The 15025-nt window shown below is 41.5% G+C and overlaps 1 protein-coding gene across 3 annotated transcripts in view; it reads left to right on the top strand.

Annotated features, from left to right (window-relative positions):
• The first annotated feature begins 6960 nt into the window (after positions 1-6960).
• The window catches only part of RPRD2 (regulation of nuclear pre-mRNA domain containing 2), a 64048-nt gene continuing 55983 nt past the window's right edge, over positions 6961-15025 (top strand). The window contains exon 1 of one of the 3 annotated variants that reach the window (XM_036234939.1): positions 6961-8088. In XM_036234939.1, coding sequence (XP_036090832.1) covers positions 7884-8088 — 205 coding nt within the window. In that variant the 5' untranslated portion in view covers positions 6961-7883. The remainder of the gene's footprint in view (positions 8089-15025) is intronic. The other 2 variants (XM_036234940.1, XM_016122758.2) reach the window with 2 other exon arrangements.

The raw sequence follows: 15025 nt of genomic DNA, 5'->3' as shown, positions 1-15025 counted from the left end.
GCTGCCTTCTATTTTAAAGCTTTCTAGTTTTTAAACTTTCATGTCAAAAAGTAGTACACAAACACAGCCCAGGCCTGCACAGGGTCAGGATCATTAACGTCACTGGCCTCCACCTCCACATCTTGTCTCACTGGACAGTCTCCGGGAGCAGTAACACACATGGAGAGTCATCCATGATAACAGTGTTTTCAAACTTTTTAAGGAGCCTGTTGAGGTCTGCAAAAGCTTCTGCTAAACCCTTCACTGAATTTTCTGAAGGGTTCTCCGCTTGCAGTCTCCTGTTCTCTCGCCTCTTCTTTAACTGTGCATTCACGTTCCAGTTCCCACAGCTCCTTAGTTCCTCGGGAACCATCTCTAGGAGCTGCTCAATGTCCAACTCATCCACACCCAGGTTAAAGTTGCCGGCTGTCTCACCACGGCCTCGTTAATTTTTGTGACCTTTTTTATCCTTGGCAAACTCTTTGAAGTTATAGATGAACCTCTGTGGTGTCGTCATCCAGGTGCCGTTCAAACACTCCTTGGCGACGCCACCCAAGCCCAAGCAAGGTCCTCGATGCAGTCATAGATGTGATCCTTCCAGCATTTCATCCACGTCTTCGCGGTGTCTCAGCTGCAGCAACAGCCCGGGCGAAGTTCCTTCTCATGTAGTAGGTCTTAAAAACTGCTGCAACACCTTGATCTGGAGGTTGGATAAAAGAGATGGTTTGGAGGGAGAAACAGCACTTTCATATTGGGATGAAGATCACCAGTAACGGGAGGATATCCAGCAGCGTTATCAACAATAAACCATATTTCTCCATTTCACTGGCATAGCAATTCAGGGAGGCCTTTCGGGAAAGGAGCTGGGTCATCCATGACTTCTTATTGCCCCTGTAGTCCATTGGCAGCGTGTGCTCGTTGATATGCTTGAAGGCCCTGGAGTTCTCACTGCGCCAGATCATAAGGGCTTTAATTTCTAGCCTACAGCATTCCCACCCCCCACCCCAAGCAAGTCTGTCTGCCTGTCCTTAAAAGCCTTGAAACCTGCCATTGACTTGACCTCCTTACGGATGAAAGTCCTTTCCAGAGTAGGGAGCTTTCATCCATGTCGAATATTTCCTCTGGCAAGTAATTTTCCTTTACAATTAGTTTATCTAGAGTTTCCAAAATCCTTTAACTGTTTTCCCATCAGCACTCACAGACTCACCACTTGCTTTCACATTATGTAATGAATAACGAGCACACAGAGCTAACAGTAAATTCAACATGATAATCGGGTCCAGCCTTTTCTTTCAACACTGCAGACAAAATTTTTGCTTTGGCTGTGGTCATCATGCTGTTGAAAGGGATGCACTCCTGTGTCCAGTCTTCAATGTGGGTCATCGGAAGTGTCTGCATGTCTGATACAGACCCTTCTCAAATTTCTGTGTCTTGTTGCCTTCCATGAAGTAGATCCTTCAACAGCTTCCATCGCTCTGTTCTAGTTAAAGATCATAGCACTGGTGACCGGCGAGCTGTGACCATCACTGATTTCCTACCTTGGTAGTCCTTAATTTGTTTCCGGTTCAGTCACTCGATGTGGCCTCTTATGGGCAATATTAGCGGTAGGTTTTGTATATTTAAGGGTCATGATGACTAAAACGACATGAGATAAAATTGAGCACAAGAGAATATGATGCAATCAAGAGACGTGAGCATGAGATGTACGAGGCTACCGTTGGCATAACATGGCACACTGGTTTACGGCAAACTTTTAAGTAGAAAGAATACATTCTAAAATAACAGTAAAGAGTATAGTATGCTAAATATGTGCACTAGTAACATAGCCATTTACCATTATTATCAAGTTTGATGGACTGTACATAATTATATATGTGCTATACCTTCATATGACTGGTAGTTTATTTACCCCAGCATCACCACAAATGTGTGTAATGCGTTGCACTATGACATAACGTTGGCTATGATGTCACTAGGTGATAGGGATTTTTCAGCTTCATTATAATCTTATGGAACCATCGTATATGAGGTTCATCACTGACAGAAAAGTCATTATGCAGCATGTGACTGTACCATTGTTTATCATACTCAAATGAGACTTATTCCTATCGTCTTGAGGAAATTTTTCATCCCCCTGCGCCTCAAAGTGTTTTTTGTTGTTTTTTAATTTTCTTGACCTCATACTGTGTAGAGCATTGTGTTCAATAAGCACTGCCTCCTTTATGAGAAGGCCCATGGAAAAAAAGCAGATTTTAGAAGTGAGGAGCCTGAGGCTTAGGGTGAGTAAGTAACTTGTCCCAAGGTTACGGTTAGTAGGTGGGGGAGCTTAGTTTGAACCTAGGTTTGTTTGGCTAGAGCCCAAACTCTTAGCCCCTACATATGCTGCTTCATTTATGAGATAAGGTGGGAGAAACATATGTGTTCTTTTAAGTGAACGTTAATTTCAGAATAGTTCCCATCTTGGGATGCTGTTATCACTTAAAATACTTCGTAACTTTAGTAATTACTTTCAAATCTGTTTCAAATTATGTATAATGTTTTAGTTAATAGCAGAGATTTGTCCTCTGAAGAGTCCTGGAAAAAAATTTTAAAGTCACTTGGAATTTACAATAGAGAATAAAGAGAGATGATCAAGATAGATAATAGCTTTCTTCCTTAAAAAATGTGAATAGAAAGTCATTGGACTAATTTTTCCTTCCTGTATGTGGCTTACCTTGACGAATTTCCAGAAATATCTTGAACAATGGCAATATCATTGGAATATAGGTACGCAACAATTATTTTTGGATAAGACAGGACGGTAATAACTAATGTTGGTCAGCAAGTTTTCAAGGTTCTTTTGCATGATATTCAATTCTGGAGGTAGGAAGAAGGTACAGATAATTTCATTCAGGGCAGAAGATGCTATCACAAAAGAAATTCCATCCAGTTGGAATGATAAAGGAAGTTTGCGTGAAAGAGGAAATTTAAGGTTGCACTTGAAAGGTGGGTAGAATTTTGGTAATGGAAGAGGACATTTGAGTCAAGAAAAAAATGTAATTAATTATAAATAGAAAAATTATAGGGCATATTTAAAGAAAACATCAGTTTGGGGCCCAAAGAACTATGGAGGGAAGGCATCTGAGACAATATTGGGAAGTTAGGTTGAAACTATTGTGGAGGGTCTTAAAAGTCAGGCATTTTACTTAACTTGGGAGATAATGAGGAACACGTGTGTGTGTGTGTGTGTGTGTGTGTGTGTGTGTGTGTGGTTTTTCTGTTTTTGAGTGGAGGAGAACCAGATTAATCTGGTAATGGTACTTAAGTTGAAGAGAGGCTGGGAAGTGGATTGTGATGCTGTTGATATACAGCTCATTAGAGTGGTAATGATTACATTAAGTAGATGGAAAGGGAATTCATGCAAGAGACTTCTAGGTACACACCTACAGAAGTTGATAATTACATGAAAGATGTGGAATCAAAGATAACTAAGAAATCCAACTTAAATACATCTGAATGCAGGTGATAAATTTAATCTTTGGCAGAGGAGGAGAAAGATGAGGAAAGGACCAACAACGAAGCTTTGGCAAACAAAAAGGGTGAGAAAACTAGCAGTGGGCAGAGAAAGGAGCCATTAATTTAGTGGAATCTGCTTAAAGATTGTGTATTGAACAAAGAGAAGTGAGTTTTAACACAGGTTTAAGTGTAATAATAGCTGGCACCATCATCCAGGCTTTACTGAGGCAGGCATGACTCCAAGCCCTGTACATGCTTGAAATATACCTAAAGTTGCCGCTGGCAGGGCCTGAATTTGAGAAGTCTGATTCTGGAGATATTGCTCTTAACTGTCACACTTCCTAACAGAAAAGGGGAAGGTTAACAGTGCACTGAAAGTGGCAATTAACGGATCATCTGGTACCTTTTTAAGAGGGTGTTTCCTTAGCACCTATTTTGGTGCCTACCTATTTCACTGAGAACAGAGAAGCAACTGAAGAGAATTTCTGCATGTTCTCACCAAACCAACAAACCTACCAACCTACCTATATCTTTATCTTCCCGTTATAAGAAAAAAAACTGTGGATCTATCGCTTGATCCCATCCTCTCCCACTTACTCAAAGAAATCAGTGCAGAAATGGTCCCATCTTTATCCTGTATCAATATTTTCTCCAATGTATCATTTGCATCAGCTACAATTATTTCCCATCTTGGAAAAAAAAATGACCTCTTATCCTATATTTTCTTCTAGCTTCAGTTCCATTTTTCTGCTCCCATTTTATTTCTTGAAAGAGTCTTCTATACGGTATATCTCCACTTTCCCTATTCTCTCTAGAACCCTCTCTGATCACTTCATTTTCGGGGAACAGCCCTGGTCAAGACCCTCAACAATCACCTTGCTCCCACAGCCAGTGGCTATGTTAGTCCACGTCTCACACAACCTACACAGCAACACCCGACAACAAATTACTCCCTCCTTTCATTACTTAGCTTTCAGAACATTATTCTCCGGTTCTCCTTTCACTGTTTATTCCTTTGGACCTCCTTTGCAAGCCGTTTATTGAGGACAGCTATTCTGACAGGTGTGAGGTGGCATCTCATTGTGGTTTTGATTTGCATTTTCCTAATAGCTAGTGAGGTTGAGCAACTTTTCATATGTCTGTTGGCTCTTTGTATGTCTTCTAGGGAGAAACGTTTGTTCAGGTCCTCTGCCCATTTTTTAACAGGATTTTTTGTTTTTTGTTGTCGAAAGGTGATAGTTTTGAATGGTTTTTAAAAAATGATTACAGTGCTATTATGATATGTTTATATACATTGATAACTTGCATGTGTAATGCAATAAATTATAATTTATATAAGTAAATAAATTACATTAAAGTTTACTCAGCCAACAGTTATAAAGTTGTTAAATATTAATAGCATTAACATTAAAAACTTTTAATGTAAAAGATTTTAGTCATTCTTAACTGCATTGCATACTCTTGTATAAAGAACAGATACACAATGGTATGGGAACAGACACACAGTGTATCTGTAGCATTGACATTTCAGTGAGGTTGGGGGATTAGGAGAAAGTATGTAAAAACCATCCTCCGGGGCAATGCTAAGGGGAAAAACTGCTTTGAGAAACACTGTTCTAGTTGCTCAGGTCAAAAACCCTGGTGTCATACTTGTCTCATCTGTTTCTCTTATACTCCCCTTAAATCCATGAGCAATCCTTCTGCCTCTCCCCTCAAAATATATCCAGGCTCTGACACCACTTCTCATTATCTTTTGTGCTACAGATTTCCTCGTCTGACCTATTCCACCAGCCTCCTCAACTGGTGGTTCTGAAGTCTATTTTCAACGTAGCGACCAATGTGATCATTTAAAAAGATCACCATGTAACTTCTCTGCTTAAAACTCTGTTTAAAAAGCCTCCCTCTCAGAGTTAAAATCTAACTAATATCCTTACAGCGGCAAGCAAGGCTCCACGTGAAGTCACTCCCTTCACTTGTCAGCCCTCATATTCCGCTACTTGTCCCCGCTCTTACTCTTCTCCAGCCTCATTGGCCTCCTTGTTCTTCCTCTAATATGTCAAGACATTCCTGTTTTAGGGCCTCTGCACTTGCTCCTTCTGCCAGCATGTTCTTCTGTCCCTTCTTGATATCTGCTTGGTTACTTTGTTCTCAACAGACCTGACAAGGAGAAAATTCTGAGATGTCCTAATTAAATTACAGCAGGCCAGAGGGCGGAAGAGACAAAAAGGGGTTAATCAGTTAACAACCGCAATGCAAAACCAGCAAAAGACTGCTCACACTCCTTAGCGTATTTTGGAATTATTAATTAACTTCCAAGGGGCTATTTCCAGATTACTTAAAAAGAGAATAGCCAGGCTATGTTGAACCCCAGGAGCCTCCACTACTCGTTTACATATGAGCTTTACGGACTCTGCTATGCCCATGCCCTCAGCTATAGCTAATGCAAACTCAGACTGGCTTGCATCTTTGTCCTCCCTACTTGATGTATAAAAACACCTGTAAAACTCTGGGGACAATGGACACGTGTCTTTCCTACCTAGCCATGTTACTGATGGTTTAGACTTCACGCCCCAAAATTGGTGGTCTTTTTTTTTCGCTAGTAATTGCTTAATAAATCCTTTCTTTTAAAAAGACTTTCAGCCATGGGAGTTAATTTTTTTTGTTTTTAACAAGATATAAAGTGTCACTTCCAAAAGCCTTCCCGATTCAACAAACCACCATTCCCATGCCCATACAGCATCACCCACACCATACCCTCTCTCTCCCCTACCCCGCTTCATACTTATTAATACAACTTATTACTCCTTGATATATATTTGCTTATGGTCTCCGGACACTAAGCCCCAGAGGAATGGAATTTTTGTCCGTTTTGTTGTTACTTTCCAACTTCTAGACAAGTACTTGGTTCAACACGTTCAACAGCTTTTTTGTTGACTTACTAGAGATGAGCTTGACAAAACAGATTCCCTACCTCAAGAAACCTGAGTCTACTGGGGAGACGTAAAAATAATTGAAATATAATAACTGCATATGTTCAGTAGGCCATAGAAGACTCTGAATCTGCCCAGAGGATTTACAGAGGCAGATGGAATAGAGCAGTTAATCCAGGTTGAGCTGATCAATATTATACGTAAAGCTCTTGTAAATTATATTGTATTATGCGATTGTGAGATCGTGGCAAAGGTGAGACCATATCATGCCCTTAAGCCTGTCCTCGTCTCGAAAATTTTACGGGGAAGTCTCCGTTTCACCTCGTTTACTTCCTCTTCCTAAAATCCAAACACTCAAGCAGCTATGAATGGTATCGTCCAAGGGGAGTGTAAAATATTGTTTGGTCTGGGAGTCTGCGTAGTGAATGGCTCGCTGGAACCGGCGCATGCGCAGCTGCCAGGGACACTGCAAGATGGCGGCCAGCCACAGCGTCGTGCGTCGCTGTCCCGAGGAGTTGGCGGCGGCGGCGGCGGCTGCAGCCGCCAGACAGTGACAGTGGCCGCTGAGCGGTGGTAGCTTGCCGGCCCTGTTATGTGAGCTGCGTAGGCACAAGTGAGAGACATCAAAGGGCGGGGCGGCGGCGGAGCCCCTCCCCCAACCTTCCTTAGTTTGACCAACTCCCTCGACCCCCCTCCGCGTCTCCCCTCCGGACCCGCTACACGCTGATGTGCCGCGCAGGCGCACAACTAGTCGAAGCGCCTCCTCGGCGCTAGGAGCTTGCGGGCTCCTGCGCGCGCTTCCCGTTCTTCTCCTTTGATTGGTCGGATCGCCCCGCCATGACGCCTCCCTCTGCTCTCTAGGTTGAGAAGGAAGCGGGGGGCGGGGCCAAGCGGCGCGTGCGCGATACTGTTGCTGTCCCTTTGCTGCTATTGCGTTGCAAAAAAAATCCTGACTAGGTATCCTTGGGCCTTTTCTGTCCTAGAAGATCTAAAGGCGAGAAAAAGATTTCTGCAATCGAAGGGGCAGCAGTCGGGTAGTATTAGATTTAAGATATTAAAGCCCGGCCTTATAGGAGTGGGGAAGGGCCTTAGCGTAGAGAAGCCGAAGAGTATCAAACCATTCGTTTGGGGGCCAGGCGTTTTTGAAAGGCTTTGCAGGACCTGTTGTCTGCGTAATTCTTCCCTGATTACTGACTGGTTTAAACACAACCCCCTGAACAATTCTGATAAACCTTCGCAAGCCGCAGCCCCTCCTTGCAGCGTGTAGGAGCCGCCAGCGCGCCCAGCAGCTGGTCCGCCGGTCCTACCTCCAGAAGAGCCTAGCGCGTGCACCATCCCCACCCCCTGGCCTCCCTCCCCACCTCCGGCTTTCACGCACTCGCAGTGATTGTTTTGCCCGCTCCCGCCGCCGTCGCCGCCGCCGCCGCCGCCGCCGCCGCCGCCGCCAGAGGAGCAGCAGCGCTTGTGCAAACCGGGAAGATGGCGGCCGGCGGCGGCGGAGGCAGCAGTAAGGCCTCCTCCTCGTCGGCCTCTTCGGCAGGGGCTCTGGAGTCCTCGTTGGATCGAAAATTCCAGTCGGTAACTAACACCATGGAATCTATTCAAGGCCTGTCGTCTTGGTGTATAGAGAACAAGAAACACCACACTACTATCGTCTACCATTGGATGAAGTGGCTCCGGAGATGTGAGTGTTGGGGGTGCCCAGGGGAAGGGAAAGCTGGGGGGAATGGGAGGAAATACTGCCCGGATCGCTCGGGGTTTTCCCCTGGAGCCGCTGCGTTCGGTTGGGGTGGTTCACGTTAAAGCTTTGACCCGAGTGTTCCCAAACCCGGACTCCATTCCTAGCCAGGCTTTTCCCAATTGCAGGAAGCCTCATTTCTTGGATGTTTTAGCCACTGACTTGGCGTGACCTTGGGCCGTTGGCCCCCAGATCTTTCGAGGTTTACACGTTATATCATTTCTGAGCCTTGTAAGGTGCTGTCGAATTAACCGGACCTTCACGGAAATTGTCTCGTCCGTTTGTTTCTTATATAGGCCTTGACGTGTTAATGATTTCTGGTTTTCCTGATGATAGACAAGCTCCGGGCTAAGCAGGAGTAAATCCATCTATTTCACTGGGATACGTTGGATCACACTATTTTCTACGGACCTAAAACTTGCGATGTGTAGATAAGGAGGGCCCTATTTGGATGAATGTTAAGTAGCATGAGCTCCACATTGAACGTGGCGACCACCTACCTGGGAGGTTTCCCTGTACCTGTGTTTGCTGCAATGAAATATAGGCTTCTTGAGACTGACCGGAAATAACTGTAGTCGATATTATCAATACTACTTTAAAATGAAAAATGTATATATCCGGCTACTTTTTAAGCACTTGGAATACTTTTTTAAGGAACTGAGTTTGGTTTCATAGGTAAAACAAGAAATCAAAAATGTGCTTTTTGATTGTATAGTACTCCGCCACCCCCTCCGTTACTACTTTTTTTTTTTGGTCTTCATTGGGGAGTTTTCCCACTTTGCTGCTTTACTACAGCGAGGAAGTCTAGTAAACTGTCAGGAAGCATGGATTATTTGCCAGAGATTTCAAATCTTTCTTGAGGAAGTCTGGAAAGTCGCTGATGCTCCTTCCTGCTGAGAAGAGGGTTGACCCAAAATCCATCAATATTTGGATTTTAGGTCTTTCATTGCTTCTTGTCCATGGCTTGTCACCTGTAATACCCATCTCCAGTTATTCTTATTTCAGTTCTGCCTTTGCCTCTGTACTGTTTTGATTTGTGTTTACCTTTTAGGGAACAGTTGGTTAAAAGTCGTAAAATCATAGGCCTCAAGCTTCGAACCATTTGTATAAAGTTGTGGGAAGAGATGCTTTGTGGCTCTTTAAGTATTATATGCTGAAAAGATTTGGAACCGAGACGGAATTGCCTATTTTACCAATAGATCAAAGTTACTTTCTTTCCGAGAGGTAAAATTAGAACATAAGAAATCAAATATGATAACAGGGTCTTTGAGGACCCTTACATGTTAAGTATGTGCTATGTGCCCAGCCCTTTATTGTCATTTACAATATATGTTCCTCATTTACCTTAAAATAACTCTAAGAAGTAGATTTTTTTAATTATTGATTTTACAGATGGGGAAACTAAGGTTCAGAAAGGTTAAGTAAGTTGCTTGAAGTTACACAGTAAAATGATGGAGTTAGGATTTGACTCTTCCATATCAGATAACATTGGCCACATTTAACTTTGCAAAATAAACGCTTATAAGATTATATATTCTTTAATGTATTTGGTTCACCAGTAGTAGCGAGCAGTGCTCACGTGAGCTTGAGGACATATTTTCCTTAAACACATTGTCCTTCCTGTTTTAAGACATTTTTACTAAATTATTCAAGCATTTAACATTTTCTGCCTTTGAGCTCTGGTGCTTTAACTTTTAACTGTATGGTTAGTTACATCATTTGCAAGAATAAGTTTGTCCTCATCCCTGCCTTGTGGGATTACCAATGACAATTACAGTATTTTTTTTCTAGTCAGCAGTAATGAGATATACTGTAGCCAGAATTTTTCTGTCTGCTATTGTTGATATTGTGCTTGGGTTTATTTTCCTTGTTGATATCTTGAGAGGGAAAAAAATGATTGCTTTAGGAAAACGATAATTCATTTGAAGTGCATTATATATAGTTTATAAAGTTAAAGGCTTTCGAATTTGTAAAAATCTGAATTTTTTTCTCCTAGTGGAATGCAACTTAACTTTCTGAAATGGTTAAGGGTGATTTGTAGTTGATTTGTATTTACATTTGACTCTTGAACAATACAGGGAGGGTTTAGGGATGCCAACCCCTGAGCAGTCAAAAATCTGTGTCTGTCTTCAACTCCCCCAAAACTTAACTATTAATAGCCTCCTATTGACTGGGAGCCTTACCTATAACATAAACAGTCTCTTAACACACATATTGTATGTTAAGTGTATTATAGATTGTGTTCTTACAATAAAGTGACCTAGAGAAAAGAAAATGCTATTAAAAATCACAAGAGAAAGTACAATACTGTACATATTGAAAAAAAAAATCACATCACTGGACCCACCCACACAATTGAAACTCGTTCAAGGGTCAGCTGTACATTAAATGAACAGCATCTATCTCATTGTAAGTAAAGCCTTTTGAGAGAAATATCCAGGATGTAGTGATGGATACAGTAAAAATAGTTTATGCATTGAGCTTCATTTTCATTTCATTTCTTATTTCTTTACAGTTAGAATTATTTTAGTTTGAGTTTAGTTTCCAAGTCAGCTTTAGGGAAGTTTGTGAAGTAGCTGTTTCTGTTCTTCCCAGGTTTTCTGTCCATCTTTCTGGTCCCAGTTTTCCTTCTCTTCCTTTTTTTTTCTGGCGTCCACTGTTCGGTAATTTTTACATAGACCTTAGTGTGAATTTAAGTAACTATGTTAGCTCTTCTAGAGATATTTTCATTTTGTCCTTTGTTTCTTAATGTTTAATAAGAAATGTTTGTTCACTTTAAAGGACAAAATTTAGAGAAGGCAGGTAGGCTTCCCGAAGATAAATTCCATGGATGAGTTCTACTGGTTTTATTTAAACTTCTTTTAATTTGTTTGACTGAAGCACTCATTACCATCATTTTTAAAAGCTCTTTCTGTAGCATACACAGATGCATTCCTGTGCTTTAAAATCCTCCAGGGATATCCCGTTGCAACAGGGTTAAGATCCACACTTCTTTCACGATGGCATACAAGTTCCTACACTACCTGCCCTGCCTGCCACCTCAGGCTCCTCCTAATCCTGTCTCCTTATCGTTTAGATCCAAGCTCAGATATTACCTCCTCAGAAAGGCCTTCCCTAATGACCGTATTTCAAGCGGTTTCTTCAGTCGCTTTCTGTCACATCACTTTATTTTCGGTATAGAAAATTAGCTTATTTATTTGTTCACACGTTTGTCATCCTCTCCCACTAGGTAGATGACAGCGCTGTGTGTTCTCTGCTGCTCTGTCCTCAAGCAGCTGAACAGTGTTTGTCACACAGTAAGCAATCAGTAAATATTCACCAACAGAATTTTGTGAAATAGTTAATCAGGAACTCAAATTGTTTTAATTTATCAGAAAAAAACATTTATATTTTAGCAAAAGAAATCATGGTTATGGTTGTCAGCAGATTCAGGGTATAGCTCTTATAGGACTTGACGTGCATGCAGTTTGACCAGATTATCATTTCTATACTTTATTTGTTTTTCCCATTTTTAATACAAAATGAGAGTCAATATGGAAAAGAAAAATTCAGACTTTAGAATTAGACCTAGGTTCAGACCTTAATTCCATCACCTAACAACTGGGTGACTCTATGCAAAGTACTTAAATTGTGAGGTCCAATTTCTGATCTGTGAATAGAAATAATAACCCCTCAGGATCATTGCCTAGATTTAAGAAGATAACATGTATTTTAGCATACCTCTTGGCATATGGAGAACATCGGATTATTTGTTGTGTCAACAATGATGATGCAGAAAGAGAGAGTCTTAAGATCCTGAACTTTGTTTTGGGTATAGTGCTGGAAATTATATTCCCAGTCCGGGGCAGATGAATTAGACCTGCCTCTCTCTAGTGAATTAGCGAGTGCTCTGAAGAACTGGTAGGACAAAATGGAAAATACCGTGTTCATGATACCTCCATGTAGTCTGGTTTCTAACCATTGAATGGTTTGTCTTATTGAAGGTGCTATGAGGATTTAAGTGAGTTTTTGAAGAAAAGGAGAATATAGGAAAGTAGAATCATTTGTAGAGCAGAAAATCTATTAAGATTTCCCTTGAGCTGTTTTTGGTACAAACTTTAAATATGCACAAGGTTCAGAAAGTATGATGCCCCTCCTTCTACTGATCACCCCACTTTGGTAGTCATCAATTTAATGGTCTATCTTTTTTATTCTGTTCCCTTTCCTTCCCCTCTCCCCCATTTGAAGCAAATCTCAGTAAAGTCTGCTATTTTTTCCATAAGAGAGACTATTATGTAAACATGGACTTAAAAAAAAATCTCTTTGTATAGGATTAATTTTTTTGCAGACCATTTGCAAAGCGTAATTACCATTTTTGATCTATGGCAGTGGTGTCTCAGTTTGGGTCTCAGGATCCATAGCTGGACTATGAAGGTGGTGGTAACCAAAAAAATTTAACTCTCACAGCTGAAAGTCTTTTAAAGGAAAGTGTTCGTTAGGCCATTGCTAGCCAATAAAGAAGATGGGTCTAGGGGCACTGAATCTAAACGACCCGCTTGTAGGAAAGACAACGTGTCCATCATCTCTGGAGTTTGCACGCGTCTTCATACATCAGGTAGCGAAAGGGGAGAAAGGTGTAAACTGAAATATAGGCAAAGGGGTGGGGTGGGAGAAAGCGAAGCGGGGCCAGCTCCGGGATAGGCGCAGAGCCGCAGAAGCAATGTCCGCTGCTGCGGATTGGTGGTGGGCAAGGGTCAGGAAACCCCACGTGTAAACAAGAAGGGGAGGCTCCTGGAGTTTGATGGTGCCCGGCTGCAATAATCTGCGGAAATAGCCACCTAGAAATTAATCCGAAATTCCAACAAACATAGAAAGAATGCGAGCAGTCTTTTGTTAGTTCGCCCACAGCTGGCCACAGACAAACAGTTCTGTCTCTTTCTCTCACTCTCTGGCCCCATAATTTAATTTAGAACATCTCAGAATTTTCTCCTCGTCATTTTTTGCTGGACCACAGAGATGATAATAATTTCATAGCTGCCATTTATGAAGTGTATCAGACACTGTTCCAAGCATTTTGCTCATATTAATTCAGTAAATCCTCACAACTCTTCAAAGTAGGTATTATCCCCATTTTGCAGGTGAGAAGACAGAGACACTGAGAGGTTGACCCACTTGCCCGTGGTTGCAGAGGTGATTAGTGGTGGAGCCAGGATTCCACCGGGGCCTTCTCGATGCAGAGTGCGCACTCATAACCACTAAACTACAGCCTTTCCTATTCATAAAATATTTTCTGCAATGCAGAAAACCTTTGATAATCTTATTTATTCCAGATTAGGGCATAGAGGGTAATTAAAATGCTGAGATGTTAAATCTTAGTGGTTTGTGTTTGTTTTAGTTTTTGCCTCTGTGGCCAAACTGATTATCTTGTGTGGATTCGAAGTTCTGATAGGCATTTAATTATGTTTTCGATTATGTTGAACATGTTAGTTATTTAAAGCTGTCTACCAGATAAAAATCTCTAAATGTGAGGTACATTTAGATTAAATAATAAATGGGTTTTTTTTGGTGGCAAAAAGTTTGGGTTTCAACACTGGTCAGTGGGGAGGGTAGTCTGCTGTCATATTTGTTACTCCACAAATCTGAGGGTCTAGGACCATTTTCTGCAGCTTTGGCCTCTGAAATGTAGCTATTCCTTTAATTGTTTACTTTGTAATCTGTCTTTTGTAGGAAATATGTAGGCTACGCATATGGAGTATAACAGTACTACCATAGGCCTAAAGATTTTAAATTGCATATCATATGGGTACAAATGAGTAATAGGTGGACCAGATATAGTTTCTGAGTTTCAAGGTGAATTATGCTTATAGGTTTCTAGTTTCCCAGTTCTTTAAACAAATATTTATCGACTACCTGCTGTGCCAGGCACTGGGGATACAGCAGGTGAAAAAAAATGGAGATTTTTTGCCCCCACAGAGCTTCTTCTAGTAAGGGGAGACAGACAACAAATAAAGTTAATGAGTAAAATATTAACTATATTAGGAGGTAAAATGTTAGAAGTGCTGTAGAGAAATCTAAAGCAGGGAAGCGGATACAGCACTGTGGGAGTTTGCAGTTTTCAGTCAGGTGGTAAGGGAAGGCCTCGCTGAGAAGGTGACATCTGAGCAGGGGGGTGAGGTGGTAGTAATATTATAGGTATGAGAGTATGAGAGGAGAATGTTCCAAGACAAAGAGAGCAGCAAAATGTAAAGATCTCAAGGTTAGAGTGTGCCAGGTGAGCTTAAGGAACAGCAAGAAAGTTTTCATGGCTGGAAAGGGGTAGTTAGGGTGAGGATTTAGGGGATGGACTAAGATTATGGTGGGTAATGGAGGGGAGGGCAGGTCGCAAAGAGTTTTATAGGCATTGTAAGGACTTTGGCTTTTATTCTGAATGAGAAGAGGAGCCATTTGAGCAGAGGAGTGGTGTGAATGGATTTGTGTTTTTAAAAGGTCATTCTGGTTGCTACAGAAACCCAGGCACCAGTTAGGCAGCTGTGCTAATAATCCTGGGGTGAGTGTTGCTGGCTTGGACCAGATTGTGGCCAGTGGAAATGATAAGAGGTAACTTCTGGATCTCTTTTGAAGGTAGATTCTACCAGATTTCTAGATGGATTAAATGTGGGGTAAGGGGGGAGAATAATCAAAAATGACTTTTTTTTTTTTTTGCCTGAATAATTAGTAAGAGTTGACAGTTACTGATATGGGGAAGGCTGTAAGGCGAATAGAGTTGGGGAGGAAGATCAAAATTCAGTTTTGACTGCGTTAGGTTTGGATTGTCTACGCGTAAAAAATCTTTACTGAGATATAATTCACAAATATAAACTTCACTCGCTAAGCGTACAAGTCATTCGTTTTCTTGCATTCCCAG

Source organism: Rousettus aegyptiacus, unplaced genomic scaffold, assembly GCF_014176215.1.
Source record: "Rousettus aegyptiacus isolate mRouAeg1 unplaced genomic scaffold, mRouAeg1.p scaffold_m13_p_17, whole genome shotgun sequence".
NCBI classification, from domain to species: Eukaryota; Metazoa; Chordata; class Mammalia; order Chiroptera; family Pteropodidae; genus Rousettus; species Rousettus aegyptiacus.
The sequence above is the reverse complement of the archived record's forward strand: the minus strand, read 5'-3'. Positions and strand labels throughout refer to the sequence as shown.